Below are 27698 nucleotides of genomic sequence, written 5' to 3'. Positions count from 1 at the left end.
TACTGTCAAATCTTCATTTTATTTAAGCTTTATAAATAGTAACAAGAGACTGGGGAGTTTCAAGGGTCAATTTTCAGCCACCCCAAGCATTTACTTAGAATTAAGTCCCACTAAGTTTAATGGAACCTACTTCCTTGTAAACTGGGGTCAGGATTACAGTGTATAGGCACAGATCCTGAAGCAGGTTATGAGTCACATCAGCGAACTCCCGTTTTCGGGAGCATAACTGGCAAAGGCAAGGCTATGTCCCTTCACATTCAGGCGGGGTGTTTTTCAGATAGACTGTGAGCTCCCCTCTTTCTGAGCCAAGACATAGGCAAACTGGACTCACAGCCATGATAGATGCTGCAATATTCTAGGAAACTGTTGATCTTCTGTAAGCTTTCTAATCTTCTGTACTAAAAAGGAAAATACCAATTAGGTTTTCGTTACTAATTCACAATAAAATACAACATATTTAAGACTACTTGGCAGGGTAGCTGGTGAGCCTGGCAAAGTGGAAGCTCAGATTTCAGTATGACTCAACAGTGAGTTTTAAAGAAGTTAGCCAAGTGAACAAATCTGAGTGAGCCACAGCTTCCGGTGTATATGTTCTTTCATCAATCTTTCTTTGTTAAACCAGGGAGAGCTAAAGGTTGCTTGATACTGCAGTGTTCATATCAAACTAAGAGAAACAGTATCATGGTACAAAAGAACCAGAAAAAAATGCTTATGTGACAGGAACATGGAATATCGGTGCAGCTGAACTCAAGGGTTTGATAGAGTTGGAAATTAGTAAACAGATAACTGTATAGATACTACTGGAATTAGCTAAAAGGGAAATTTATTTATTTATTTATTTATTACATGCATTTATACCCCGCCCTTCTCCCCGAGGGGACTCAGAGCGGCTTACATTCTGCCACGAGGGCCAGCAACAAATATACTATAAAAACAAAACAATTAAAAGCATGATAAAAACATGATAAAAACATGATAAAAAGTATACAAAAATTAAAACGCTGCAAAGCAGTGATATTGCACCATCCTCAGGAAATGTTGCAGCTTCCTTCGTTACAAGCTAAAAATGCAACTGTAAAAAGATAAAGGTTTCCCCTGACGTTAAGTCCAGTCATGTCTGACTCTGAGGTTGGTGCTCATCTCCATTTCTAAGCCAAAAAGCCAGCGTTGTCCGTAGACACCTCCAAGGTCATGTGGCCAGCATGACTGCATGGAGTGCTGTTACCTTCCTGCCGGAGCAGTACCTATTGATCTACTCACATTGGCATGTTTTCGAACTGCTAGGTTGGCAGAAGCTGGAGCTAACAGCGGGCGCTCACTCCGCTCCCGGGGTTTGAACTTGGGTCTGCAAGTTCAGCAGCTCAGTGCTTTAACACACTTTGCCACCGGGGCTCCTGTACATCTGGCTAATGTAGGACACTCTTTCTTAAATCTAGGAAGATTTCTTGACTCCCAAACATGATCCTAAACAGATGGAAACTTGAAGGATGATTCCCAAGCTATCATCTTTTCAGGGCAATAATCTCCATCATATACCTCCACATCATGAGGCCATCCTTTGAGCAGCAGTTAAAAACTAGGACAAGAGCAGTGGCAAAGGAATTTTACACAGAGACGGAAATGTTTAAGCCTGGTTTATGCAGCTAGGTAGAATTTTTGAACTGGTGCTCTAGAAATATACCACCAGAAGGGTGTATATTTTGTATTCCTGTTCTAAAAGATAAGCATTTGCTGAGTCCTAAGCCTTTTAAATCATTTTATGGCTGTAGTTAAAATATTATACACATCACCATACCTTTGGAATGGTCAGGAGAGATAACAAGTGTAATAAAACACAGCCAATGATTTTTAAAGTGGCAGTACAAAATGTGTTTTGTTTTATTTGAGTAACCGTATATCCAAAACCCTCAGAATTTTAAAAATAAATAAATAAAAGAGGAACAAGGAGGAGAACAACTTTGGTTTTATTGAATAATATCCATGCAATTAAGTGAACATAATTATTTTTGCATTATTCTACAAAGAAGAATATAAGAAATTGCATTATAGCCAGGTTAAACATTAGGCTGTTTCAGGACCAGAAAAGCATTTCCTCTTGATGTGGAGCAGTAAACAGTGCCCCTAACTTTCAAAAGTCTGATTCGTACTACATAAAACCCCACTATGTTATTTTGGCAATGAGGCAGGACACCTTCTGCTATTGTGTCAAATAAACATAGAACGCCTATAAGAAAACTATGGTTAAGTGCAATGATACATCGTGGAACCAAGCCAACATTTTTTTAAAAATCTGACTAGTTTCCACTAAGCATTGTTAAGCTCTCAATAATCTTAATTTAAATTCTGGACAAGGATAGGGAACATATGACCTTCTTGCTAGACTACAATTCTCATTCATCTCACGCTAACTAGGAATAATGGCAATTGCTCATCAATAACATCTGGAAGGTCACTTATTCCCCTCTCCTGCTTTAAGGTTTGTACAAATAATGAAATTTGTGCAATTAGTAAATATGATCTGAATGACAGGTCTTCCAGGTCAGACAAAGATATTTCACATTATGCCTGCTTATCCTGTTTGACTGTAGATTATGTGTGCAAGGGAAACACTCCTCCACTGAGCTATAGCACTCTTCATTGGGAATGTTAGTTGTGTTTTTATTCACATATTAAACTACTTTAACTATTTCACTAGATGTGGTCAAAATTCAGCAGTTCTTACTGTAATGTGAATGTCATATTCTGAGAACGAGTCAGGCACTGTTTCAGAACTCTCAATGAATAGACTTTCTTTGTTCACTACCTCCTGGTTTTGTCACAAGCACTTTATTGACTTAAATAAGAATAATAATTTTCAGGATAAAAGCCTTAGGAAAGCTTACCTTTTAAATAAAAAATTGATTATTTTATTTCATTGCTTTTTCTTCTTGTACTTTCACCATTTTGTTACTCTCTGCATCAACCTTAAAGATAACACAGACTGGCATTATTTGGATGCAAAAGTCAGATAACAACCTGCACAGAAATTATACCATGATTTTGGCATATACAAAATACTGTAACATAATTTTGAATGTTCTGAAAGTAATAAATAAATAAATAAATAAATCTAATAATGAGTCTCCCCAAAGGGACTCAGGACGGATTCCAACATACAACAGCAAACATTCAATGCCTTCGTAAACCAAACAGAGGAAACACTGGAAAGAAACAGACTCTAATTTCTTAGCTTAGTCTTTGAATGAAAGAGATCTCTTGAGTTAGTGATATATTTTTTGAGTGAACAAGATACCTAGAGATCATATGACAGGATTACTCAGGCCAAGTTACACAGCAGTAAAAGAGGTTCCACCTAAATGTTAGGGAGAAATTCCTGACGGTAAGAGTTGTTCAACAGTGAAAAATGAAAATGTGGTGGAGTTTCCTTCTCTGAAGGATTTTAAACAGAGGTTGGATGGACATCTATTGGGAGTGCTTTGCTATTGTATTCCTGTGTGGCATGGGGTTGGACTGAATAGCCCTTGTAGTCTCTTCCAACTCTTATGATTCTAGTTAAGAAAATTAGTTTATTTTTGCTGTTATTTATTGAAACATGGGAGCCCCTGGTGGCGCAGTGCATTAAAATGCTGAGCCGCTGAACTTGCTGACCAAAAGGTCAGCGGTTCGAACCCGGGTGAGCTCCCGCTGTTAGCCTCAGCTTCTGTGAACCTAGCAGTTTGAAAACATGCAAATGTGAGTAGATCAATAGGAACTGCTCCGGTGGGAAGGTAACAGCACTCCATGCAGTCATGCCAACCACATGACCTTGGAGGTGTCTACAGACAATGCCAGCTCTTCAGCTTAAAAATGGAGATGAGCACCACCTTCCAGAGTTGGACACAACTAGACTTAATGTCAAGTACTGAAACATTTATGTCCCCTCTATATTGACAGGATACAAGTAAAACAATAAACAGACAGGCATAAATACATCATGCCTAGGCCCAGAAACAGATGAAAGGTCTTCCTCCATCCCAAATGCCACTGCCCTGGCCTCAGAGAGAGAGAGAGAAACGAGTAGGATTCATTAAACTCAACACTCTTCCCCCTAAATACCATGCCCTTTTTTAAAATGTTTATTGATTGGCAAACTAGTGATTAACAAACACAGAAATTAAAACTGAAACTACAGGGTAGGTTGTGACTGGGTGTGTTGTGTCTTTGTAGATTGTACCGAGGGCAAGAGCTGTCAAATTGACAATTGTAAATACAGTAGAGTTTCACTTATCCAACATAAACGGGCTGGCAGAATGTTGGATAAGCAAATATGTTGGATAATAAGGAGACATTAAGGAAAAGCCTATTAAACATCAAATTAGGTTATGATTTTACCAATTAAGCACCAAAACATCAGGTTATACAACAAATTTGGTAGAAAAAGTAGTTCAATATGCAGTAATGCTATGTAGTAATTACTGTATTTACGAATTTAGCACCAAAATATCATGATGTATTGCAAACATTGACTACAAAAATGCGTTGGATAATCCAGAACGTTGGATAAGCGAGTACTGGATAAGTGAGACTCTACTGTATTGGAGTTCTAAGCAATTTATATGCGTCTTAGGATTCTATACACATTTAGGATGGATTCTCATTGTTCCTTTGGTGCTTTTTATTTAAGGTCTATGTGTTCACTATTTCAAAGACTGCTTAACCAATCAGATTGCCTATCACATTGTGAGCAACATCTGAACAATGACTCAAAATAACCTCAGACTTCAACATTGTTTCTCTCTTTTTTCTCTCTGCATGACAGAATCAGTCATGCTTAATTCCTGGGCATACTAAATGGGGGTGCTGGGATTGTAGTCCATGTAAGTCGATGGAGAACTGTACCTTAACTCTTATCAAAAATAGGAATCATGCCCCTGTCTGAGTAGTCCATCCTGGGAAAACTTAAAAGAAGCATTAACCCATTTTACACCCTCTCTTTGCCATGGTACAATTTTCAGACTTTTTGAAAGCCTGGGTGGGAAAATGGCCAGTGATGGCTGACACCCTAAGATAGCACTAGCTGTTAACCCCTAAGCTCCCTTGCCCACAAAATCTGCATTCTTTGCCAAAGTCTTAAGTTCCCTTGTTTATTACGGCCGCAGTGGCCCCTTGGGCTCTTTTCTCAGGCCCTCCTCTCTCTCACCATCCTATCCTTCCTTCTCTCTTTCCTTTCTCCTTCCCTCCCACCCTTCCTTCCTTACCTCCCTCTTTCTCCCTCCCTCGCTCCCTCCTTCCCTTCCACCCTTTCGTCCTTCTTCCCTCTCTTTCTCCTTTCTTCCTTTCCTTTTGTCTGTCCTTCCTTCTTTCTCTTTCCTCCTGGGGGATGTTTGGCTGGGAGAAGAGGAGATAGGGAACATGAGAACCATGCTTCAAGATTAAAAGGGGTTTCCCATTGAGGTCTCTAGAGCAGGGGAAAACTTACTTTCTGCTTCTCTAGAGACCAGGGCAGAAGGGAGCAATGGGTTCAAACAATAGGGAAAGAGATTCAACTGAAAAGATTAGGAAGTGACATAGGCTGCCTGGGAGTGTGGTGGAGTCTCCTTCTCTGGAGGCTTTTCTGCAGAGGCTATCAGGAGTGCTTTCATTGTGCCTTCCTGCATGGCAGGGGGTTGGACTGGATGGCCTTTTGGGGTCTCTTCCAGCTCTAGGATTCTATATCAAGAGTAGAGAATACGGGGGTCTTATGGATACACTTTTTCTCTCCCATCCACCATCTCATCCAACTAAGGCTAACCCTTTTGGGATCCAAACATTTCTCATTTTTTCTTCACTTTCTGCCTCCGAAAGAGAAGAGGAAGGAGAGGAAAGGGCGGGGGGGGGGGGGGACGACTTGGGGAGAACCCCCTCCCTCTTGGCCCACCCACCCTGCTCTGGCCCTCCATACGGCCCCCAAGTTAGAAAGTTTGCCCATGCCTGTTGTATAGGGACACTGATGTTTGACATATAGTAGTCCTAAAGTGGAAAAGCTCAAAGAAACATGAGGGTGGCACACAAGGGTGGTGAAAATCGATCCATCAGCAGTCTAGTGGTGAAAAGTCAACACAGGACACAACCCATTAAGATTAAACATTAACAATTATGATCAACATACTGTACACAGAGAGTTCAATTGGCATATCATACTGCAACTCGTTTCAGTAATTTTAGTTAAGAGAAACAATGAGGGATATTCCAAATCAAAACAACAAATGCAAAGACATATATATAGGATAAAGTTTAGATGCCATACCTTGTCACTTGCTTTTGCAGATTTCTTCTTTTTTGGAGTATCTTTCCAAAGAGATTCTATATTTATGTATGCCTGCAAACTCCAGTCATACAGCCGAGAACTAGTTACCTTGTAAAGGACAGAGATGCAATACAATCAGCCAATTATACAGTCAGGTTTCTGGGTTTTTAACTTTATTTCAGGCTTTAAGAACTTTCAACTGAGAAGTTTTATCAGGATTGCTAGCTGAGTCACTTGCAGCATTTAACATCAAGGCACTCCAACAAAACTGATCCTTCTAAACAATTGAAAAGGAAAACTCTTTATTAGACAATTAAGCATTATACTAATAAGCTATGTGTATAGCTGCACTGCTGTCAAAATATTTCCCTTAAAGATCGGTTGCCACAGCACAAATAACAACCTATATATGGAATTTTTATTTCCCTCTGACAGAAAAAGGTGCTAAGAATAACAGTTCGATATGTAATTATATATGCAAGGACAGAAACGGGTCAAAAATGTCTCTCTCGGTTTAATTTTTAAAAGGAACTACAACAGAAATAATAAACAACGTCTTCAACTTAGCCAGTACCACTATCAAAGTGACTTTATCAAATATTTACATCTGTCAATAGCGGTGACAGCAACAGAACATGAAGAAATAAGACCCAATAGAACAAAAACAAAACCTTGTCCAAAGCAAACAAAGCATACTCTAAAACATGCTGTTCAATGATAATTCATATAGCACTTTTAACTATTCAAAATGCCACAAATACAATAAGAGCTGGATAAGATAAATGCTGTGGAAAAGTCAAGTCTTGCCACACAAGTCCTCCTATCACTGTTAGGTACTTTTATCTCAGTTTATTATCAAGCATAATTCCAGCATCACCAACTCCAGACAGTGTTTTTAAATATTTCTAAGGCTCTGCCACTATACATTCTTTCCTCTTTCCCCTTCACCATTTATTTGGTTACACATCCTACTTCAATTCTACTGATTTTGACCCTAATCCCAAGAAAGCGACAGGAAATTAATGGAGGAGAGTCACTCATATCCCCCACCAATCCCCATCTTCATCTCACAAGGTTCAGGAAGGACTCTAGGCCCACCAGAGAAGGTTTCTTGGGGTCTCCGGTGGTTGCTGAGGATGGGTGTAGTGGAGGAAACTTTGGACTTCTATGAGTTATCTTTGGTACCAAGACAATAAAAAATATACCATAGCCTTATACCAATGTATAAATAAAAGTGTATCACCAAAAGGTAGTCAAATAGAGCATAAAATGGCTTTAGCAATAAAAAAATAGTTTTCCATAAGGAGAGTGGAAAAATACAGTTAAATCTAAAAGAACAGCTCAAAGCCTCAGCAAAAACCAATATGCAACAACTCCAATAAATCATTAACAACACTATCAGACATCAACCTGTAAACACTATGTGTTTCGTACATAATGTCTTTGCATTTCATTTACTTTTAATACACCCTCAAAACAACCATTTGTTTTATGTTCAGCAATTAATGTATTTGAATGTATTGTGTTATAACAAAGGATACTCAGTAAGCAACGTATTTAAGCCATAAACACATGATGGGAGAGTTGCAACTGCTTACCTAGTTTACAAAGCAAATATATAATTTTTACAGGCGTTTAAAAAGCATGTCATATCAAATGTTTTTGAGAAGTGTTCCACAAGTTAAAACAAAGAAGCACGAAACTTCGAATAACAAAAATACTGGTTTTTAAAATGACACTATTATAGATTATGCAATCAAGCTTTCTGACAGGAAAGGAAAAAAACAATTTGCTGGGTCAGGTGATCTAGTGCAACTGGTTTTTCAACATTATCTATGGCAAGGAAAATAAACTCAGCTCCATTGGGCAAACAAGCAAGCACAGCAGCAAAGAAGAGCTCTATCTTGAATGGAAGTTCAGAGAACAACTGCCTAATTGTGCAAAGAGATACATTCCACATGCCAGACTTTTAAAAAGTCCAACATGTTTGAGAAAACTAGTATGAGAAAAAACCTCATGTTGGCTTTTCATCATGTAAGCTTTACAGATAATTCACACAGAAGCACTCATTTGCAAAAACTTAAAGTCTGCCTCTCTGACATCATAGCAGAAAATGATAGAAGTAGGTTGCCCTATATTGTGGCATTCCAAAATTCTAGGTTAAACTATTTGCAAAAGCAAGCTGCAAGAAAAGCAGACAAGAGCCTCTGCTTTTGTTGTACCAAAAAGTAGAGAAATAGAAAGAGTTACCAACCCATAGTTACTAACCTTTCCAATAGTAATGGCTTGTTGTGGATAGTAGAGAGAGGCACAAATCCCTATGAAGCTTACTGGATACACAAACCTCTTGACTTTGGAACCTATTTCACAGAAGATGCAAAATAATAATAACAACAACAATAACAACTTTATTCTTATAACCCACCTCCATCTCCCCGAAGGGACTTGGGGTGGTTTACATGGGGACCAAGCCCAGAAAGCAAAGAATTCAAAATACAAAAATTAAAACACAGATGGAACAATAGTTAAAACAATTAAACCAGAGAAATAAACATCTTAAAAACATCACAGAACTGAAAGTGGGACTATTAAAAATTGCAAAGGAAGTGCAGGGCTTGTGCAAACACAGGACAATAAGACCAGGATGTTACCTTTCACAGTACCTGCAGCCTTCATTTGAAACCTGATGTACTAAGTAAGATGACCCATGTATTAAAGAACAAATGATTTGATTAGAGTGACCTATGCATATTTACACAGTAATTCATGATAGAAATTATTTTGAAAGCAGATTGAGAAGAAAATGGCATAACAATGGGATTCAATCAAATATAAAGGGAAGGTGACAAAGAAAAACAGTATTCTAAATGCAAGGGCACTCCACCCTGGCTTCTCAACCTATAACAGATCCTACCTACATGACTCCAAATTGTTCTCTAAATAATTAAGTTATAATATTTCAATGTGAAACCTAAGTGTGCCATGAGTCAAAAAAAGTTATCATGTTCTTGATTAGAAGAAAAATAATATGGACTCATACAGTTTTTGCTTACTAAACATAGAAATTAGACTAAGAATTTAAGAACTTCTAGCACTATTTTATTTAGCAATTTCCAGGGATAAACAGAACAAGATAATTAATGTGGTCTATTTTTTGTGTTATGTGATAAACATGGAGCAACAGTCCTCCAGGAACAGGTCCTTTCCAAGAATTTATCATTTCTGTCATAACCAGACCCAATTGTAAAGACAGACTGTATATTTATTTACCTTATTTCTACCCCGCCTTTCTCTACTCCGAAGGGGACTCAAGGTGGCTTGAAAATCCAGAAATCATAGTCCAAGGCCGTTCTGTCAGCAATCATCCATAATTCCAAGACTATTATTGCACTGTACTAATAACTGAAAGCCTGATCCCAGAGCCAGGTTTTTACTTTCTTTCTGAAGGCTAGAAGGGAGGGGGCTGATCTAGCGTCACTGGGGAGGGAGTTCCACAGCCAAGGGGCTGCCACTGAGAAGGCCCTGTCTCTCGTCCCTGCCAGCAACCTGGCTGCCGCCCGTTGGAACAGCTGGAGCTTCCGAGCAGTCTTTAAAGGCAACCCCACGTAGAGTGCACTGCAGTAGTCTATTTCAGATGTAACAAGAGTGTGGACCACCGTGGCCAAGTCAGGTTTCCCAAGGTACGGGTGCAACTGGAACACAAGTTTTAATTGTGCAAAAGCTCCCCTAGGCATTGCCAAGACTTGGGGTTCCAAGCTCAGCAATGAGTCCAGGAGAACTCCCAAGCTGTGAACCCTTCAGGGGGAGTGTAACCCCATCTAGCACAGGCTGTAACCTGTTTGGCCTTACGACTGACCAGGAGGACCTGTCTTGTCTGGATTCAATTTCAATTTGTTCGCTCTCATCCAGTTTGACACAGCTACCAAGCACCGGTTCAGGACCTACACAACCTCCTTAGTGACAGGTGGAAAGGAGGGACAGAGTTGGACATCACCTGCATGCAAATGACACCGTACTCCAAAACTCCATATGATCTCTCCCAACAGCTTCATGTAGATGTCAAACAACATTGGGGACAGTACTGAGCCCTACAGGACCCCAGAAGACAATGGTTGCGGGGCCCAGCAGGTGTCCCCCAGCAACACCTTCTGGGCCGACCCTCCAGGAAAGACTGGTGTCACTGCAAAACAGCACCTCCGAGCCCCATTCCTGTGAGGCGTCTGTGAGGATACCGTGGTCAACACTATTGAAGGCCGCTGAGAGGTCCAGCAGAACTAACAGGGACAACTCCCCCTGTCCAGTTCCTGGCGTAGATCATCTACTAAGGCAGGGGTCCCCAAACTAAGTCCCGGGGGCCGGATGCGGCCCTTCAAGGTCATTTACCTGGCCCCCGCCCTCAGTTTTATAATATTATATTTTTATATCAGTTTTAATAATATAACATATTAATAATATATTTAACACACTGGTGGCACAGTGTGTTAAGGCACTGAGCTGCTGAACTTGCGGACCAAAAGGTCCTAGGTTCAAATCCCGGGAGCAGAGTGAGCGCCCACTGTTAGCCCCAGCTCCTGCCAACCTAGCAGCTCGAAAACATGCAAATGTGAGTAGATCAATAGGTACTGCTCTGGCGGGAAGGTAACAGCGTTCCATGCAGTCATGCCGGCCACATGACCTTGGAGATGTCTATGGACAACACAGGCTCTTCGGCTTAGAAATGGAGATGAGCACCAACCCCCAGAGTCGGTCATGACTGGACTTAACTTCAGGGGAAACCTTTACCTTTTTATAGACATATTATATTGATAATATTATCACGTTATACAATATAATACTAATAATAATATCATATAATAATATTAATTATATGTTATATATTACATATAATATTACAGTATAGTGGTATAGTTCAGTATAGTAATATATAATGCTAATATTGTACTATGCTAATAATATAATATATTGTATGTATGTACAGTTGCTCTGAGTCCCCTTCAGGGTGAGAAGGGTGGGATATAAATGTAATAAATAAATGTAGTAAATGAATAAATAAATAATTTTAGACCTAGGCTCACCCAAAGTCTGAAATGACTTGAAGGCACACAACAACAATCCTAATTAACTTGACTATCTCATTGGTCAGAAGCAGGCCCACACTTCCCATTGAAATCCTGATAGGTTTATGTTGGTTAAAATTGTTTTCATTTTTAAATATTGTATTGTTCTTTCATTATTGTTGTTGTTTTGCATTACAAATAAGACATGTGCAGTGTGCATAGGAATTTGTTCGTTTTTTTTCAAATGATAATTCGGCCCCTCAACAGTCTGAAGGATTGTGGACCGGCCCTCTGCTTTAAAAGTTTGAGGACCCCTGTACTAAGGCAACCAAGGCTGTTTTGGTTCCATGTCCCAGCCTGAAGCCAGACTGTGCCGAATCTAGAAAATCGGTGTCTACCAAGAATCCCTGGAGCTGCGAGGCAACCAGACGTTCCATGACTTTGCACAAGTAGGGAAGATTGGAAACTGGTCGATAGCTGACTAATTGAGTGGGATGCAGTATAAACTATCACATACCTCTAGCCAGAAACAACCCAATAACACCAGCAAAACCGATGACGCCAAGCCTTGGGTAAAATCCTGGAGGTGGGTTTTGGAGGAGTTCACAGCCTTCTAAAATAAAATGTAGGCCACAGGATATTACAGGATATTATATGAAGGAAATATCTATCATAACATCAATGAAAAATATTATTTGTATTTCTCTTTCTTACTGCAGAATACTGGTATATCTATTTATGTCCCAATTTCCCTCCAAGAAGTTTAAAGTAGCACAAATAATTATCATTCCTATTTTATCCTCATAATCCATCTCATGAGGGAGGGCAGTGTCAGTGGCAGTGACTAGTCCACAATCATCCATCAGCTCCTTAATCAAATAGGGATTTGAAACTGAATCTCCATGTACTAGTACAGTATGACTCCCTTATCCACAGATTCAATATGTATGATTTTACTGACCCATGCTCCAAAAGATATTCCCCTCTCCGGAAGTGAACCATGCCCTTCTCTGAGTAGAGTAGTGAAAGGCAAGAGCTTAGTTATACCACGAGAACATAAAAGAAGCACCAATCCCTTCTATTGTCTCCAATATGGTGAAGTTTCCAGGCCTTTTTTTTAGTGTTTGTGAAGAGAAATGCCAATGGTAGCTAGGGGCAGCTGTCCCCTGAGGCGGCATTGGTGCTTTCCCTTTTTCACAGAATGACACATGACTTATCCATGGGTAACATCAAAATTCCTAATTTTGATTCCAAAACATCTAATAATATGGTGCCTATCTCTTATCACCATTACCATATTTCTATTTTGGATCTAATAGGTTTAATTGGTTTTAAATCCAATATGTTCCAATAAAGCCCAATTCATGCTTGAAATAAATATGCCCTGCAATAGGCACCTCATCTCTCTTTTGACCAGTGTTTCTCAAACTGTGCTCCTCCAGGTGTTGTTTTTTTAATAATAATCTTTATTAAAGTTTTATTTACAATAATTAAAATCAAATCCATTAAAATCATGAAAGTTTGAAGAAAAAAAGAGGGGGGAGACATCTCCAAAGGAACAGAGAAGAAACAAAATCTGGGAACGAAAAGGGCAGGGGGAGGGAGACAGAATGGGCTCAATTGTAAGAAAAGAAGAGAGGAGTGAGAATAAAAGGCAAAGAAGTGAGTAAACTTAGATTTGGATTGGTGTTGACTTCTTGAAACATCTTCTATGAGGTTTTATTCCTTTTCAATCTTCCATATCTATCTCTCGTCCTTTTTTTTCTCCTTCTTTTCTTCCCGTGTCTCTGATTTCTTGCGTATTTTCCTTCACCATCATTTTCCTTGTTGATTTATTTGTTTAGTTTTCATTTTTGTTGCCTTGTTTTCCTCTCAGTTATAATTGCTTGTGTGTACCTATTTATATCAGTGTCTTATTTTTTTTTTGTTTTAAGTAATCTGTTTCTGTCACTGGGATTCCCTTACTTTTTGATAGTAAGAGAGTAAGCCTATCCATATTCCTTATATTTTAGACTTTTTTCAGCCATACATCCTCTTTCGGGATATCCTTTTTTTCCATAGCCTAACATAACAAATCCTTGTGGATGTTGTTAGCAGGAAAAGCAGTTTATCTTTATTTATTTTTTTGATTTTCAAATCATAAATGCCTAATAAAAATAATTCTGATTTCATTGGGATTTTTATTTGTCACATTATTTGTAATATAATGTTATAATCCTCCAGGTTGTTGTTATTATTATTATTATTATTATTATTATTATTATTATTATTATTATTATTTTCGTGTCAGGAGCAACCGGAGTTGCTTCTGGAGTGAGAGAATTGGCTGTCTGCAAGGATGTTGCCCAGGGGACGCCCGGATGTTTTGATGTTTTACCATCCTTGTGGGAGGCTTCTTTCATGTCCCCACATGGAGCTGGAGCTGATAGAGGGAGCTCATCCGCGTTCTCCCCGGCTGGGATTCAAACCTGGCAGCCTTCATGTTAGCAACCCAACCTTCAAGTCACAAGGCTTTTATCCCCTAGGCCACCGGAGGCTCCATTATTATTATTATTATTATTAACTGCATTTCTATACCGCATTTCTCACCCCTCAGGGGACTCAAAGCGGTTTACAACATAAAAAATGGCAAAATGCAATGCCTCACATATGTATAAAAATATATAACATATCTAAATCAAAAACATATAACTGTATATTAAACCATTAAAACAATAAAAAATCAAACATAGATATACACATGAAACATGTTATTGCAAGAAATTAACACAGACCCCTTCTCTTCCCCCCCCCACCCCCCATCTACCCCCCATCTCACTCTCCATAGAGTTTCAGCCATTATTGTTATACCCTTCTTGCTCCTCCAGGGAGCAAGATTTCAGAGGCCCTCTATCAGCTAGTTTACCAGCTGTTAGGAATTGTGGGAGCTGTAGTCCAAAACATCTGGAGGAAGACAGTTTGAGAAACTCTGCTCTAGATTATATCAGATATATCTGATGAAATGGACTGCAATGCACAAAATATTATGCCAACAAATTATTTTTCCCAATCTCAATAGTGCTACAGGATTTTTAAAAAGTACATGTATATATTTTATAATATACCAATAAAAGTATACTCCTATAATATTCCATTAAAATGATAAAAGTACAAATAGCCTGCCATATTTATGAATAGAATTAAACTATGTTTGGTGTGTTGGGAATATTTTTTAATCCCTTAATTCCTTGTCCTTGTGCCATTAGATGGGTGGCATACTTCTGTTCAAGATGAATTTTATTAAATTGCAATTTGCTTGATGATATAAAGCATCCTGCCTTCATTTTGATTTGAATGGGCAGAATCCAGTTATTTGACAGGTCCAATTATATTAAATGGTACCCACATGACCCTTTTATGCAGTAAAATTTATGTTAACTTCCACTGTTATTTGAAGGAGGACATATGATTACAGTCATAATGGTAAAACAATGATTGCAAACATAAATCGGAATATTCAATGTCATTGTACAACAGACTACAAAACATGATTCTTACGGAGTTGACAATTCTGGTTTAGTTACACAACTATGTACAGAACTTACCTCTACCATATTCAGCCACTTTCTCTAGTTTGGGTTTGGCTTTGCCAGAAAAATCCTAATGAGAAAGGGGAAAACAATGAAAAAGCTGTTGTGGCATTGTAAGCACTTTACATGTACTATCAAGCTGTTTATGCAGAAATTTTGCAAAAAATTAATGCATAACTAATCTGCAGAACTACTAACTATGCATTGGGTCCAACCGTCCAATAAAATGTCAATAGCACATGGAAAGGAATTTAGTAAGTCCCATCAGGTAGATTTTCTAAATTTCCCTGCTATTTTGCACAAACACTACATTGGATGTAAGATCCCATTGCCTGCCATATCTATTTTTTCCATGTTATTTCTACCTCTGGTACCAAATGTCCAAATACAAAAATAGTGGTCAGTAATATATTTTCTACATTAACTGAAATATATATCTGCAATTTGCATGGTTTTTTTCCTTCTCCCCGACTTGGTTTGCTGTTCTTCCTTTGAATAATGAATTCTAGTTCAAAGACAACCGCTTGATATTCTGCAACTATAAAACAGACAGCTTATGAAAACAGTCTGAACACTGACGTATTTGTCTAGGATAAAACATACAAAACAATGATAACTAATAAAATTGATTTATAGTAATTTTACAGCCTTTTACAACAATTGAACAATTCTCCCTATGTCTAACTTCAGGCCTAGGCTTCTATCCAGACACAAAAGGAAAATACCAGTAAACACAGCACAAGTGTGAAGTTCAAGAGCGCCCTCTCATCCACTTTTGCAGTAGGGCGGCTGACAGACTAGCCTTGCAATGCTGGATCAAGTCCAGAAGAAGTAAGGAAGAAAGCACTATACATCAATGCAATCATAAACATGATGAAACAAGAATACAAGTGCATGATTTTAAAAGAGGGGTACATTATAAAGAGAAATATAAAGAGAAAGAAAGATAACCTCAACAGAAAGGAGAAGGAAATAAGAAGAAAAGGAGTTAGAATTTAAGGAGAAATTAAGGAAGAAAAGGCAAATTTCCTTGAAGAAACTGCCAAGAAGTCATTTTTATATTCACTTTTTTAAATCCCTCTCTCTCTCTCTCTCTCTCTCTCTCTCTCTCTCTCTCAATCTCTCTCTCTTTTTTTTTTTTGCATTTCCTTCCTGTCTTCTCTTGACCTTTTCTCTCCTTTTCTTTTTTGCTCAATTAGGGGTTTTTGCTTTTTATTATTCTGTTAAAACTAATAAAGATTATTTTGTTAAAAAAAAGAGGGGTACATTATCTTTGCTTTATTGGTTTGGAAGAAGTGCATGATTTTTTAAAGAGGCACGTGTTATCTTTGCCTTATTGGTGTGGAAAAAGAGATGACTCAATGAAACCTCTTCTAAGTTACCAGTTCCGCATACTAAGTATAACTGGATGTTTCCTCCCCTCTCTCTTTTTTAATTTTTTTCTAAGTCAGCATGGGATGATGTCAGCTCCTTCTCCAAAGGCTCCCCTGCACTTGATAGAATCAGAGTTTCTTTCTCCACAAAGAGATAGACAGAGTGATTGCTCTATACCTTTCCTCTCCTTTGACAAAGCGACTACCCTTACCAGTCTAGTGCTAGTGAAAGTTAGCCTTTTCCTAGCACTGCAGAACCCTCGTGAACCTGTTGTTTTCCATATGCATTCCAAATGGGCCAAAGTGACGGTGACAGTAAAATGAAGAGGGAAAAATAAGCAAAGAATGTGTGCAAAGAGGCAGATTACAAAGTCATTGATAAAGGTAAATTGATTCACACCTTGTGACTCTATATGCAGACATCAATATTTAAAATTTTAAAAGATTGATATCCAAGTTTCACATTTCAGGAAGCCACCAAAAAAGAAATGTGATACCAGTGTAAATGGAACTTTCTTTAAATGTCACTAAGTAACATGACTAAATAAATGCTTATTAATACAACAGTTAATAGTTGTTCAGTTCAAACCCCTAGATTATTACACAAGGAAAAATGGCCAGACATGTGCATCAATCAGATCTTTACACTTTTTAGCCGACAGAAAAGTGCCACCTAACAAAATTCCTTCTGGATGCTTTGGTGGCTATATGGGAGGTGAAAATCAAAGTATATTGCCATTAGTCTATTTGGATTGCAACTTGCTTAGATCTCTCTCTCTCTCTCTCTCTCTCTCTCTCTATTTCCACAACATTCAAAATTCTGTATAGAAAAATCCCTTTGACAGAACTTCTCAGCTTACAAACAGAAAAGTCAATTAACCTTGTGCTTCCCACAAAGAATGTTTTCAATCAAAATTGATTTGGAAATAATCTGAACAGTATCTAAGTAGGATGCTAGTTTTCAGTATCGGTAGAAAACAAAACAAAAACTATGTTGGGCAGTTTGCTTGGTCAGTCAGCTATATTTTCAGAAAATGGAAGAATCAGACCAAGACAATACTGAGATGAGTTCAATTAGTATGCAGGGAAGCTAGCTGCACCCGTTAATATTTTTTGGAGTAAAATTATATGCTGATACAAATTCTTCAGATTCCTCTCAAGATTATAAACTACTATACCTGAAACCAGCCTGTATATGGTTCCAAGGAATGTCGTACACGAGAGATACCTTCCTCCAATTGTGTCTGTGGATCTTCTACATACTTTGATTTTGGTGCTGGACTGGTATACAGTGAAAGCTGTAAAAAGCAGAATTATTTACTTTGCAGCAAAACGAAGAACTTTGAAAATTAGTCTAAAATAAAAAGGCATTGTAAAGCACTGTTCACTGAAAAACACTTTGTGTGAGCAGAATCAGGTAACAGAAACTTCTATATTAGGAATCTACACACAGGAAATGACATTCTAAGACTATTAATCATACAGAAGACTGAATCTTACCTCATCAACTCTCAGTAAGCTCTTTTTGGAAGCCTCTTTCTCTGGAGAAGCAGCATATACTTGGACAGTAAGGAAGCTTAAGCTAACAGGAACAGCCACCAACTGCTTTACCTAAATATAATGAAAGTATATGCATTTCATATGGTTAAATGAAATGTAACACACCCACACACCCACACACACATATGATTACACTATACATATCAAATATGCATACAAATTGAGAGGCACAGTCCATTAGATACATGTACATTTTGTTAGTATAAAAGGCCCTATTGTGTACCAATCTATTTTAGTGAAAATACATTCTTGCACAGAAATCAAGAACAAGAACAAAAGGCATTCATGAAAAAAAACAGAGAACCATGCAATCATATTTTCCAAGGAAATATTTAAATGTAATTTTGAAACACATTCACTATGTTGATCCAACTACAATGGAACTGATCAGGTTTAGACTCACTGCGCCCCCTAACCTCTGCAGGAGTGGTAGACCTACTAAAATGGTTCGACCCAGGAGACTTATGGATTCAGAAGGATTCCTGATGGCTCTTGGGGAGTTTCCCGCCTCCTCGGCAGGTGATCATGTTGATGCTCTGGTCTCTCTCTGGAATGGAGAGATGACTAGGGCAATAAACATGATTGCTCCAGAACGTCCCCTCTCGAGTAACCGAGCTAAACCACCTCCTTGGTTCACCGAGGAGCTGGCAGCGATGAAGCGAAAGAAGAGGGAACTAGAGTGCGTGTGGCCATCAGAGTGCAGCGAGTCAGACTGAACACGACTATGTTCCTATCTCAGGACATATGCCGTGGCAATCAAAGCCACAAGGAGAGCTTACCTTGCAGCCAACATTGCGTCCTCAAAGAACTGTCCAGCGGCGCTGTTCCATGTTATCAGAGGTTTGTTAACGCCCACTACTCAAGGTGGGATCCCTGATAACTCGGCAGCTCGCTGTGAAACGTTTGCTCGGTTCTTTGTGGACAAAGTCGCTCTGATCCGCTCCGACTTTGATGCCATATTAACGGCAGTCTCTGAGGATGTAACGAGAGCACCTGCTTGTCCAGTTTTGATGGATTCATTTCAATTGGTTGAGCTCAAGGATGTGGACAAGATCCTTGGAGAGGCGAGACCAACCACATGCATCCTGGACCCCTGCCCATCCTGGCTGGTGAGAGAAGCCAGAGAGGGACTGGCCGAGTGGGTGAAGGTGGTGGTGAATGCCTCCCTTCGGGATGGCAAGTTTCCAGTGAGCCTAAAAATGGCTGTGATCAAGCCGCTGTTGAAGAAGCCATCACTGGATCTCACTCAGTTCAGTAACTTTTGGCCTATTTCCAATCTCCCCTATTTGGGCAAAGTCTTGGAACATGTGGTTGCCTCGCAACTCCAGGGATTCTTGGTTGACACTGATTTTCTGGGTCTGGCACAGTCTGGCTTTAGGCCGGGACATGATACCGAGACAGCCTTGGTCGCCTTAGTCGATGATCTGCATCGGGAGCTGGACAGGGGGAGTGTGTCCCTGCTAGTTCTGCTGGACCTCACAGCGGCCTTTGATACCATTGACTACGGTATCCTTCTGGGACGCCTCGCAGGGATGGGTCTTGGAGGTACTGTCTTACAGTGGTTCCACTTATTCCTGGAGGGTCGGTCACAGATGGTGTCACTGGGGGATGCCTGCTCGGCTCCACAACCATTGACTTGTGGGATCCCGCAGGGTTCTGTATTGTCCCCCATGTTGTTTAATATTTACATGAAGCCACTGGGAGAGATCATCAGGAGTTTTGGGGTGCGGTGTCATCTCTATGCAGATGATGTCCAACTCTGTTCACTCCTTTCCACCTGTCACTATGGAGGCTGTCCAGGTCCTGAACCGGTGCTTGGCCACTGTGTCGGACTGGATGAGGGCCAACAAATTGAAATTGAATCCAGACAAGACAGAGGTCCTCCTGGTCAGTCGGAAGGCCAAACAGGGTATAGGGTTACAGCCTGTGCTGGATGGGGTCACATTCCCCCTGAAGGCGCAGGTTCGCAGTCTGGGGGTGATCCTAGACTCATCGTTGAGCCTGGAGCCCCATGTCTCGGCGGTGGCTAGGGGAGCCTTCGCACAGTTAAAACTCGTGCGCCAGCTGCGCCCGTACCTTGAGAAGCCGGATTTGGTCACAGTGGTCCATGCTCTTGTTACATCTCGATTAGACTACTGCAATGCGCTCTACGTGGGGCTGCCTTTGAAGACTGTTCAGAAGCTTCAATTAGTCCAATGGGAGGCAGCCAGGTTGATAACCGGAGCGGCATACCAGGAGCGTACTACTACTCTGTTACGCCAGCTCCCCTGGCTGCCAATCAGCTACCGAGCACAATTCAAAGTGCTGGCTTTAGCCTATAAAGCTCTAAACGGTTCCGGCCCATCTTACCTATCCAAACGTGTCTCCCGCTATGACCCACCTCGAAGCTTAAGAACCTCAGGTGAGGCCCTGCTGGCGGTCCCGCCAGCCTCACAGGTGTGGCTGGCGGGGATGAGAGACAGGGCCTTTTCAGTAGTGTCTCCCCACCTATGGAGCACCCTCCCAAGTGAAGTCAGGCAGCCTCCCTCCCTTCTATCTTTTCATAGAAAAGTTAAGATCTGGTTGTGGGACCAGGCCTTCAAAAAATAACAGCAGCATTAACTATTACTATGTGTGTTGGAACTCAATGACAGACCCAGTCTTTTAGACTCGGAATGCACCAATGTGTATATTTATAAGTGTATTTTTGAATGGCTAATGTATTTAATTTTAATTTATTTTAATGTAGTGTATTATTTTTCTATATGTGCTTTTATTGTAAGCCACCCTGAGTCCCCTATTGGGTGAGAAGGGCGGGATACAAATACTGTAATAAATATAAATAAATAAATAAACATACTCACTCCCCCACCATACTCTCAAATGGACAGGATGGCCCAATTATACCAACAAAATAATGACGTGCTATTCTAAGGCTCTTTTTGAGAACCGAATGGATTTGTTCCATAAACTATTGAAAAAGGCAAGTTAAAGGCTTGTAACAAAGCAAAAAACATCACTGGCAAAACTTGAACCTGAGCATCTTTTCTTTAATGATGTTAAAGGCAATGCTTGATATGTGATCTTGAGAGTAATATAATCAAATATGCACAACAGCTTAGTTGCAAAATTGTGCTAGTTATAAGAGAGAATGCCATTTCATTACCAACTAGCCGCTGATCTGATCTGTAAAGGAAAGCATTTATGGCCTTAACAGACATCTCCTATTATGTATTTTTTGTAGTCTTTTTATTTCTTTATATTGATTAGTTATTTTTGTCCTTATTCACAATTCATTGAATGGTTGCTTTCAGGATCCAAACTCTATTTCTGTTACCTTTTATTTTAGTTTCCCATCTGTTCTTAACTGCTTGAAGAGTTTCCTCTGTCATCCAATAGGCTTTCTTTCTTCTTAGCTACAGTATGACTATTTTTAATTCTCATCTGACAATATGGTCCAGAGGTCTTCTGTTTCCATCTTTAGCTTTAATAGTGCCAATCTGCCCTTTACATGGTATTAATGTATTATTTATCAATTTACTACTTTTTGATTTTGTATTCTGAAAACATGTAGATTGGCAAAATAATAAATAAATGATCTATTCAATCCAAAAAGGATATTCAAACCCAAATAAAATAAATCATATCATAAATATAAACAGCCAATATACTAAAGCAACTTAAGAACTTAAATGAAGCCAAGACTGTTGACCAGCAGCTTAATGGCATTATATTTAAAAAAAGTGATCAGACAACACTATTTTCACTTAAGTAGAAGTTTATTACTATCTACTAGACTGTGTTTCCTTGTTGCATTGCTGTCTCATTTCTCCTAATGCTGTCTCAGCACAAGAAAAATACCGTAGCACAAGAAAACAACTATCTGAAAGCCAGAATTCATATCCATATAGTATTTCAAGGCCAAGTAACTGAGAAACTCAAAATGATATACTCTCCTCTACAGCCAATAATCATGAAGCAGGACTGAATGGGGAGGGGGTGGACCTTATTTCAGCAAACAGCTTGCAAAAATGCTGATTAACAATTGTAAGGATATGTATAAAGAAATTGTAAGGAAATTGTAAAAAAAAAGTGTAAGGATACATGATTTTAATACTGAATGTAATGTTTTAAATGTTAATATGTATTAATTTCAATCCAATTTATTTTAAGTTTAATGTTTCATATGTGTTTAAGGCATTGAATAATTGCCATATGTAAGCCATTTTGAGTCCCCTTCAGGGTAGAGAAAGGGAGGGTATAAATAGGGTAAATAAATTAACAAATAAATACATAACACCTACTGTTAGGGCTATTTAGACATTGTTTGTAAAATATTCCATTTAAACAAACTGACAAGAGTTCTTCTCTCACCCTAGACTTTCCACAGATATAAACCTTCCTTGCTTAGTTTCTCCATACCTCACAACCTCTGAGGATGCCTGCCATAGATGTGGGCGAAACATCAGGAGAGAATACTTCTAGAAAATGGCCATACAGCCTGGAAATCATACAACAACCCAAACAAGCTTTGTTTGAAATACCAGCTTATCAATAATAAGAACTCAGGAAACAAATATATAACCATTATATGTAACACTGGATTGGGATATGGTGGGATACAGCAGCTCATAGAGAAATACCAGTACAGTTAGACCTTGATTTACAAGATATGTTTGACCACATCAACATTTTTCACTTTTTCACATTATGTTATTATATGTGGAAATGGCAGGCAGGACCAATAATTTGTCACATAAAAGGTGGTCTGCATTGAACCAAAATATTCAGTTATTCCATAATTATTCATTACTCATCAAAGCAGTATATTTAGACATTTTGTTTGTAGTCAGCTTGACCACTTATATTTTAAAGCCATTTTAAAATGACTACTTTTTATATTTCATTTGTTTACCTCAACCCACAAATACTGACATATCTTGTAATAATGCATCCAAATCCTATATATAAAATGTAATGTAAGAAATTGCTTTTAGACAGACAGTACAGCGCAAAAAATAGTAAAACATAGAGATGTTATTCATATTAATAAGACAGCAGTATATAACATTATTTTTTTTTAAAAACAACACTTGCTTTTATTTAGTTATATAATATTCAAAGTAGTCAACCATTTAAATCAATTTCTAAACTTTTAAACACAGGGAACCCTTGCTATCCTTATTCCTCTGTCACTGAATTACATTCAGTAACAGAGGGATTCATACATTACACAGGATTCTGTAACATGTTTTTATAGATTTTTCGAAGGCATATTAGGACCTATTGTTGCTCTGTACAAACCCAGGAACCATCTTTGAAAACATATATGGCTACATAGTAGAAGGCAGAAGTTGGCCAAACCATCTTTCAGAGAAATTTGTTGACCGTTACTGAACTTCAGTTTGATCAGTGCTGTAGTTTATCTTTGTTTGCATTGTTGGAGGTTAGTATGTCAATCACACTGGTGTATGCAGCTAAGTCTGGAAAGAAGAGGCAAATGAATAAACCCCGATAAGCTTCCAAGAAAGCACAGATTGAAAAACATTGCTTTCCATTCTTAGCAGATTTAGCCATCCTTTCTTTCAAAATAAATAAACTGAAAGAGACTTACTCCTGTGGAAGTATGCACAGATTGTAAAATTATGATCCCAAATAAGTCTCTCAATGCACCAACTCAGTTCAAGGTTGTATATCCGTTACTTTTTATATTATGGCCACACAATGTAATCCTTTACACTGATCAACCTTCTTTAAGAGAATAGGAAAATTATGTGTGGTACAGAAAATTGATGCACAAAATCATTAATAAGTGACATATTTAAAAGCGGAAAAAGTCTGACCAGTAACAGAAACAAAAGAATTACTACATTTAAAAAAGTATAATGATGGATGTACAGTTGGTTTCACTAAAGTCATGTTAAGAACACATTCGTTTTTCCAGAAATTGGTCAGAAATTTGTAGGAAAGCAAGAAGGCCAGGATGTTCAAAACACGAACATCACTTGCCTCTAACAGACAAGATTTCTTTCTCCCACCCTGGACCTTCCACAGGTCCACATAAATCCCACTTGCCTAGTTGAGCGTGAACGTTACTATACAAAACATCCGACTTACAGAATTTGATCCTATAGCTCCCCCTGTAGAAAAGCAGAAGAATATTCAGAGAGTAGAGAAGCAACTACAGTAACTGTAAACACATTCAACTAACCAAAGTCCTCTTATCAGCCACTAAAGAATAGTTAATTAATTCAATAAATAATCTATACAGCCCAATATGTGGCTCAATATTGGAAGCAAAACCACTCTCAATTAACATTAGTCACCTTCCTCAAGACTGGAGCGAGATTAAACATTGTATTGTGGAAGGCTTTTACAGCTGGAATCACTGGGGGTTGTGTGGTTTCCAGGCTGTATGGTCCGGATCCTCTGACGATGCCAGCCACAGCCCCTGATGGCATAGTGGACTAAAACCTCGTGACTTGAAGGTTGGGTTGCTGACCTGAAAGCTGCCAGGTTTGAATCCCACCCGGGGAGAGTGCAGGTGAGCTCCCTCTATCAGCTCCAGATCCATGCGAGGACATGAAAGAAGCCTCCCACAAGGATGGTAAAAACATCAAAACATCCGGCCGTCCCCTGGGCAACATCCTTGCAGACGGCCAATTCTCTCACTCCAGAAGCGACTCAAGTTGCTCCTGACATGAAAAAAAAAAGATGCAGGCGAAACATCATGAGGAAATGCTGTTAGAACACAGCCATACAGCACCCCATATTAAACATTTTTTCTTCGAAGGCAGGAAGTAGTTTGTTTGCATCTACAATATTTGTTGCAAGGGAGCAAAATTGATTATTTATTCCCCTCTATTTAAATTTGATTGCTACATCACAGCCACACTATTATTTCCGTCCTTGTTAAAGGAAGACAACAGAAACTGAATGACAAGAGGATTGAGAGACCTGAGCTAATCACTATAGCGACACTTGAAGCTAATACTAAGACTTGGGGGGTGAGAACAGTTTCCCATGCACACAATTCTAGCTTCATACATAGAAATTCTCCTTACATTTACTCTTTCCCTATTGAAGAACTCACATAGCTCTCTCAAGACTTGAGACAGATCTGGCGCATAGATTACTTTTTAGGATTTCAAAAATGGGAACATCTTTACCTCACAACCTTGTGTGTAAATCAACTCCTTCACTATCAAGCAATACCAATACATGCAGTCATGCATTTGCCATGTGAACACTATATCTAAAACACAGGCCTCACAGTCACAATATCTGTCATTGTTTTGTAGTTGTTATTTCAACCTGTGTGTCCTCTGCTGTTTCTATCATACAGACCCATCTCCTTTCCACTGGGGAATCTCCAGATGTCCAGTATAACAATTTGCATCAAACTTTGGAAGCCTGGCCAATATTCAGGAAATGCAAAGTTTGCAGTCCCAAACATATGAAGACTAGTATGTCAAAGAAGGTTGATCTAGCCCAATGAAGAATTCTGCAGATCTCAAAAGCTTATTTACTGTTGTAAAATTGACAAAACATATTAAGGTGTCACTTTTATTAGGGCAACATTTCTTCCTCTAAAATGACTACTAACATCCAAGCATAATGAAGAAAAGTGTGAGCCTCAACATCTTGTGCAATCTATTTTGTATCCTTTGGATGACCCAATATATATATTTCCATGATATATATTTTAGAATATACTAGATTCTGATGCATGGTCAACCCATAGACACACACACACACACGCTTTACAAGGGCCAACCCTCTATTCCGAATTCCCTGGCCTCAAAAGAAAGAAGGGGCTGGATTTCCATACTGCAAGTCTTTCCCCCTTTTTGTCATGCCTTATTAGATTGTAAGATAAAGTACAGGGGACTATTTTGTTATTCTTCTACTTATAAAGCACCATGTATAACTATGTTACTACGTACAAAGGGTTTCAAAAAGATGGACCCAATTTGAAATTGTTGTATTTCTGCAGCCACAAACCACCCCTGAATGAAACTCTTACCACTTGAAGGGGTGGGCATAGAGTTTCCAATTACCACTACAATGTTCCCTCACTTATTACGGAGGTTAGGTTCTAGGACCACCCGCAATAAGTGAAAATCCACGAAGTAGGGACGCTATCTGTACTTTAATATTTATACATTATTTTAGTAGTTATACACTATTTTAAGTCTTTATCAACAAATTGTGTGTTGATAAATCACCTCCTTCTGCTCCCGTTGCCACTTGGGCTCCTTTTCTCTCCCTTTGGCTTCTCCTTCCTCCCTTCCTTAGGCTGTAAATTGTAATTTTTATGATTTATAATAGTCTTTTAGAGTTTACTGAAAAACCGCAAAACAGCGAATCCACGAAAAGTGAACCGCAAAGTAGTGAGGGAACACTGTATATGCCTTTCCCAGTACACAAATGGCCACTAGCCTGTCATTTGCAAGATGGCGATTCCACAACCTAAGTCCTAATAAGATAATCTCCATTTGTAGAATTATTTTTAGATTTGTTTCTAGTTCAAAATGGTTAATAAAACTTGCAATTGTGAAATATACTGCTTTGAAATTGGGCCCATCATTTTGAAACAGTCTGTAAATAACTGATTACCACAGCTAAACCAAAAAATGTGTGGTGTATTAGTTTTTAGGCTTGCACCTGGAGTTATTTTGGGTGCTGATTCAGAAAATTACATTTAATAGACTGCATCATGTCTAATTTCTTGGATATGGTTTTCATGGTTTTCTATGGGTAAGAAAATGACGACTGGTAGGTGGCATATGTTCTGTATCTCAAAAACAAGAGCTCATAAGAGGAAACTGGTGTCATGTTCGGAATTAGAAGGTCAAATATACCCAGAACTAGAGATAACAACTGAGGCAGCAAAATGTGTGTTGCCCAATATTATATGTGTGCGTGTGTGTTTGGACGCATTTGTCTGTATGCATATATATACAAATCATATGACATTCAGATATAGCCTTTAAAAGGTATTACTGGTTGAACATCCCTTATCCAGAAACCCAGCTACTATATAATATATAAGGGCCAGTCTTTTGTCCCAAAGGCCACTTCACTGGCCCCTATTCCCCACCCAGACTGCCGCCCCCTTTTCTTTTTGTATCGTGTCTGAATAAGATTGTAAGCCTGCGAGCCGAGAACGGCCTTTGAGTTCTGATGGCTCCATGTACACACACTGTTTCATACACCAAAATTATTTTTAAAGCATTGTATATGAGTCATATCATAGGCTATCACTTGTGATTGATATGACAGTATGATGAGACAAATGACTTTCGAGTTTAGACTTGGGCTCTATCTCAGAGATATTTAATCTATGTCTATATCTATATCCCTATCTATAATCAAAGTGAAAATATGTGTTTGCTTAAACAACTGAAGGGGGAAAAGAAAGGGACTGAGGATGTTAGGAATGGTGGAAGCTGAAGTCCAAAACTCCTGGAGGGCCCAAGTTTGCCCATGCCTGGCTTAGAGTATTTCTTTCTCCCGCCAAATGAGCTATTTTAGCGCTTTCAAAACAATGGCAGCTCCTTTACACGCGCTTTCCTTAAACTCAATTCCGCTGTTTCCATGACAACACTACAAAGAAAAGAGAGAAAGCCGACCGCGATCTCTTATCCAAGGCGGCCAGAACTCCCCCGCGGGGAAGCCAGCCCTGCCACTCCCGCTCCCGCTCTCTCCCTCACCAGAACGACGGGGAAAACTCTCTCACCTTGAACATAGCGCCGCTCGTGAATGACAGCACCACTTGTGAATGACGGCGCAGCGGCGATGACGTCAAACACGGGCGCCCTTTGAAACATCCCGCGGGGAGAGCGCAGGCGGAAGTGGCCTGGCGTCATTTCCGGCCCAGTGGCGCATCCTG

At 39.1% G+C, this 27698-nt stretch overlaps 1 protein-coding gene across 3 annotated transcripts; it reads right to left on the bottom strand.

The window, feature by feature from the left end:
• apoo (apolipoprotein O) lies at positions 1 to 27695 on the bottom strand. Of its 3 annotated transcripts, none has more exons than XM_008107331.3 (9): positions 27546 to 27695; positions 17765 to 17875; positions 17443 to 17562; positions 14907 to 14961; positions 11840 to 11935; positions 8534 to 8625; positions 6266 to 6373; positions 2883 to 2963; positions 1 to 393 (listed from the first exon to the last, which is right to left on the bottom strand). In XM_008107331.3, the coding sequence occupies exons 1-8, from the start codon at positions 27552 to 27554 to the stop codon at positions 2907 to 2909; spliced, it is 648 nt and encodes a 215-aa protein (XP_008105538.1). In that variant the 5' UTR covers positions 27555 to 27695; the 3' UTR covers positions 1 to 393; positions 2883 to 2906. The 3 variants fall into 3 exon arrangements, with proteins under 3 accessions (XP_008105538.1, XP_062833300.1, XP_062833301.1); XM_062977230.1 differs by lacking the exon at positions 2883 to 2963 and adding an exon at positions 24306 to 24498 and having other exon boundaries at positions 1 to 398; positions 27546 to 27640; XM_062977231.1 differs by lacking the exon at positions 2883 to 2963 and having other exon boundaries at positions 1 to 398.
• Positions 27696 to 27698: the final 3 nt, after the last annotated feature.

This window comes from Anolis carolinensis, chromosome 3 (assembly GCF_035594765.1).
Source record: "Anolis carolinensis isolate JA03-04 chromosome 3, rAnoCar3.1.pri, whole genome shotgun sequence".
Lineage (NCBI taxonomy): Eukaryota > Metazoa > Chordata > Lepidosauria > Squamata > Dactyloidae > Anolis > Anolis carolinensis.
This window is presented reverse-complemented; position numbering and strand designations above follow the sequence as displayed.

Bases quoted from the DNA above. Each gene is read 5' to 3' on its own strand.
- apoo (XM_062977230.1), bottom strand. From the start codon at position 24,377: ATGGATCTGGAGCTGATAGAGGGAGCTCACCTGCACTCTCCCCGGGTG. The intron at 11,936-14,906 runs GTAAGTTCTGTA...ATTTTATTTTAG, and splicing joins AGTGGCTGAATATGGTAGAG to AAGGCTGTGAACTCCTCCAA. The intron at 399-6,265 runs GTATGGCATCTA...TTTCCTTTTTAG, and splicing joins CTGCAAAAGCAAGTGACAAG to TACAGAAGATTAGAAAGCTT.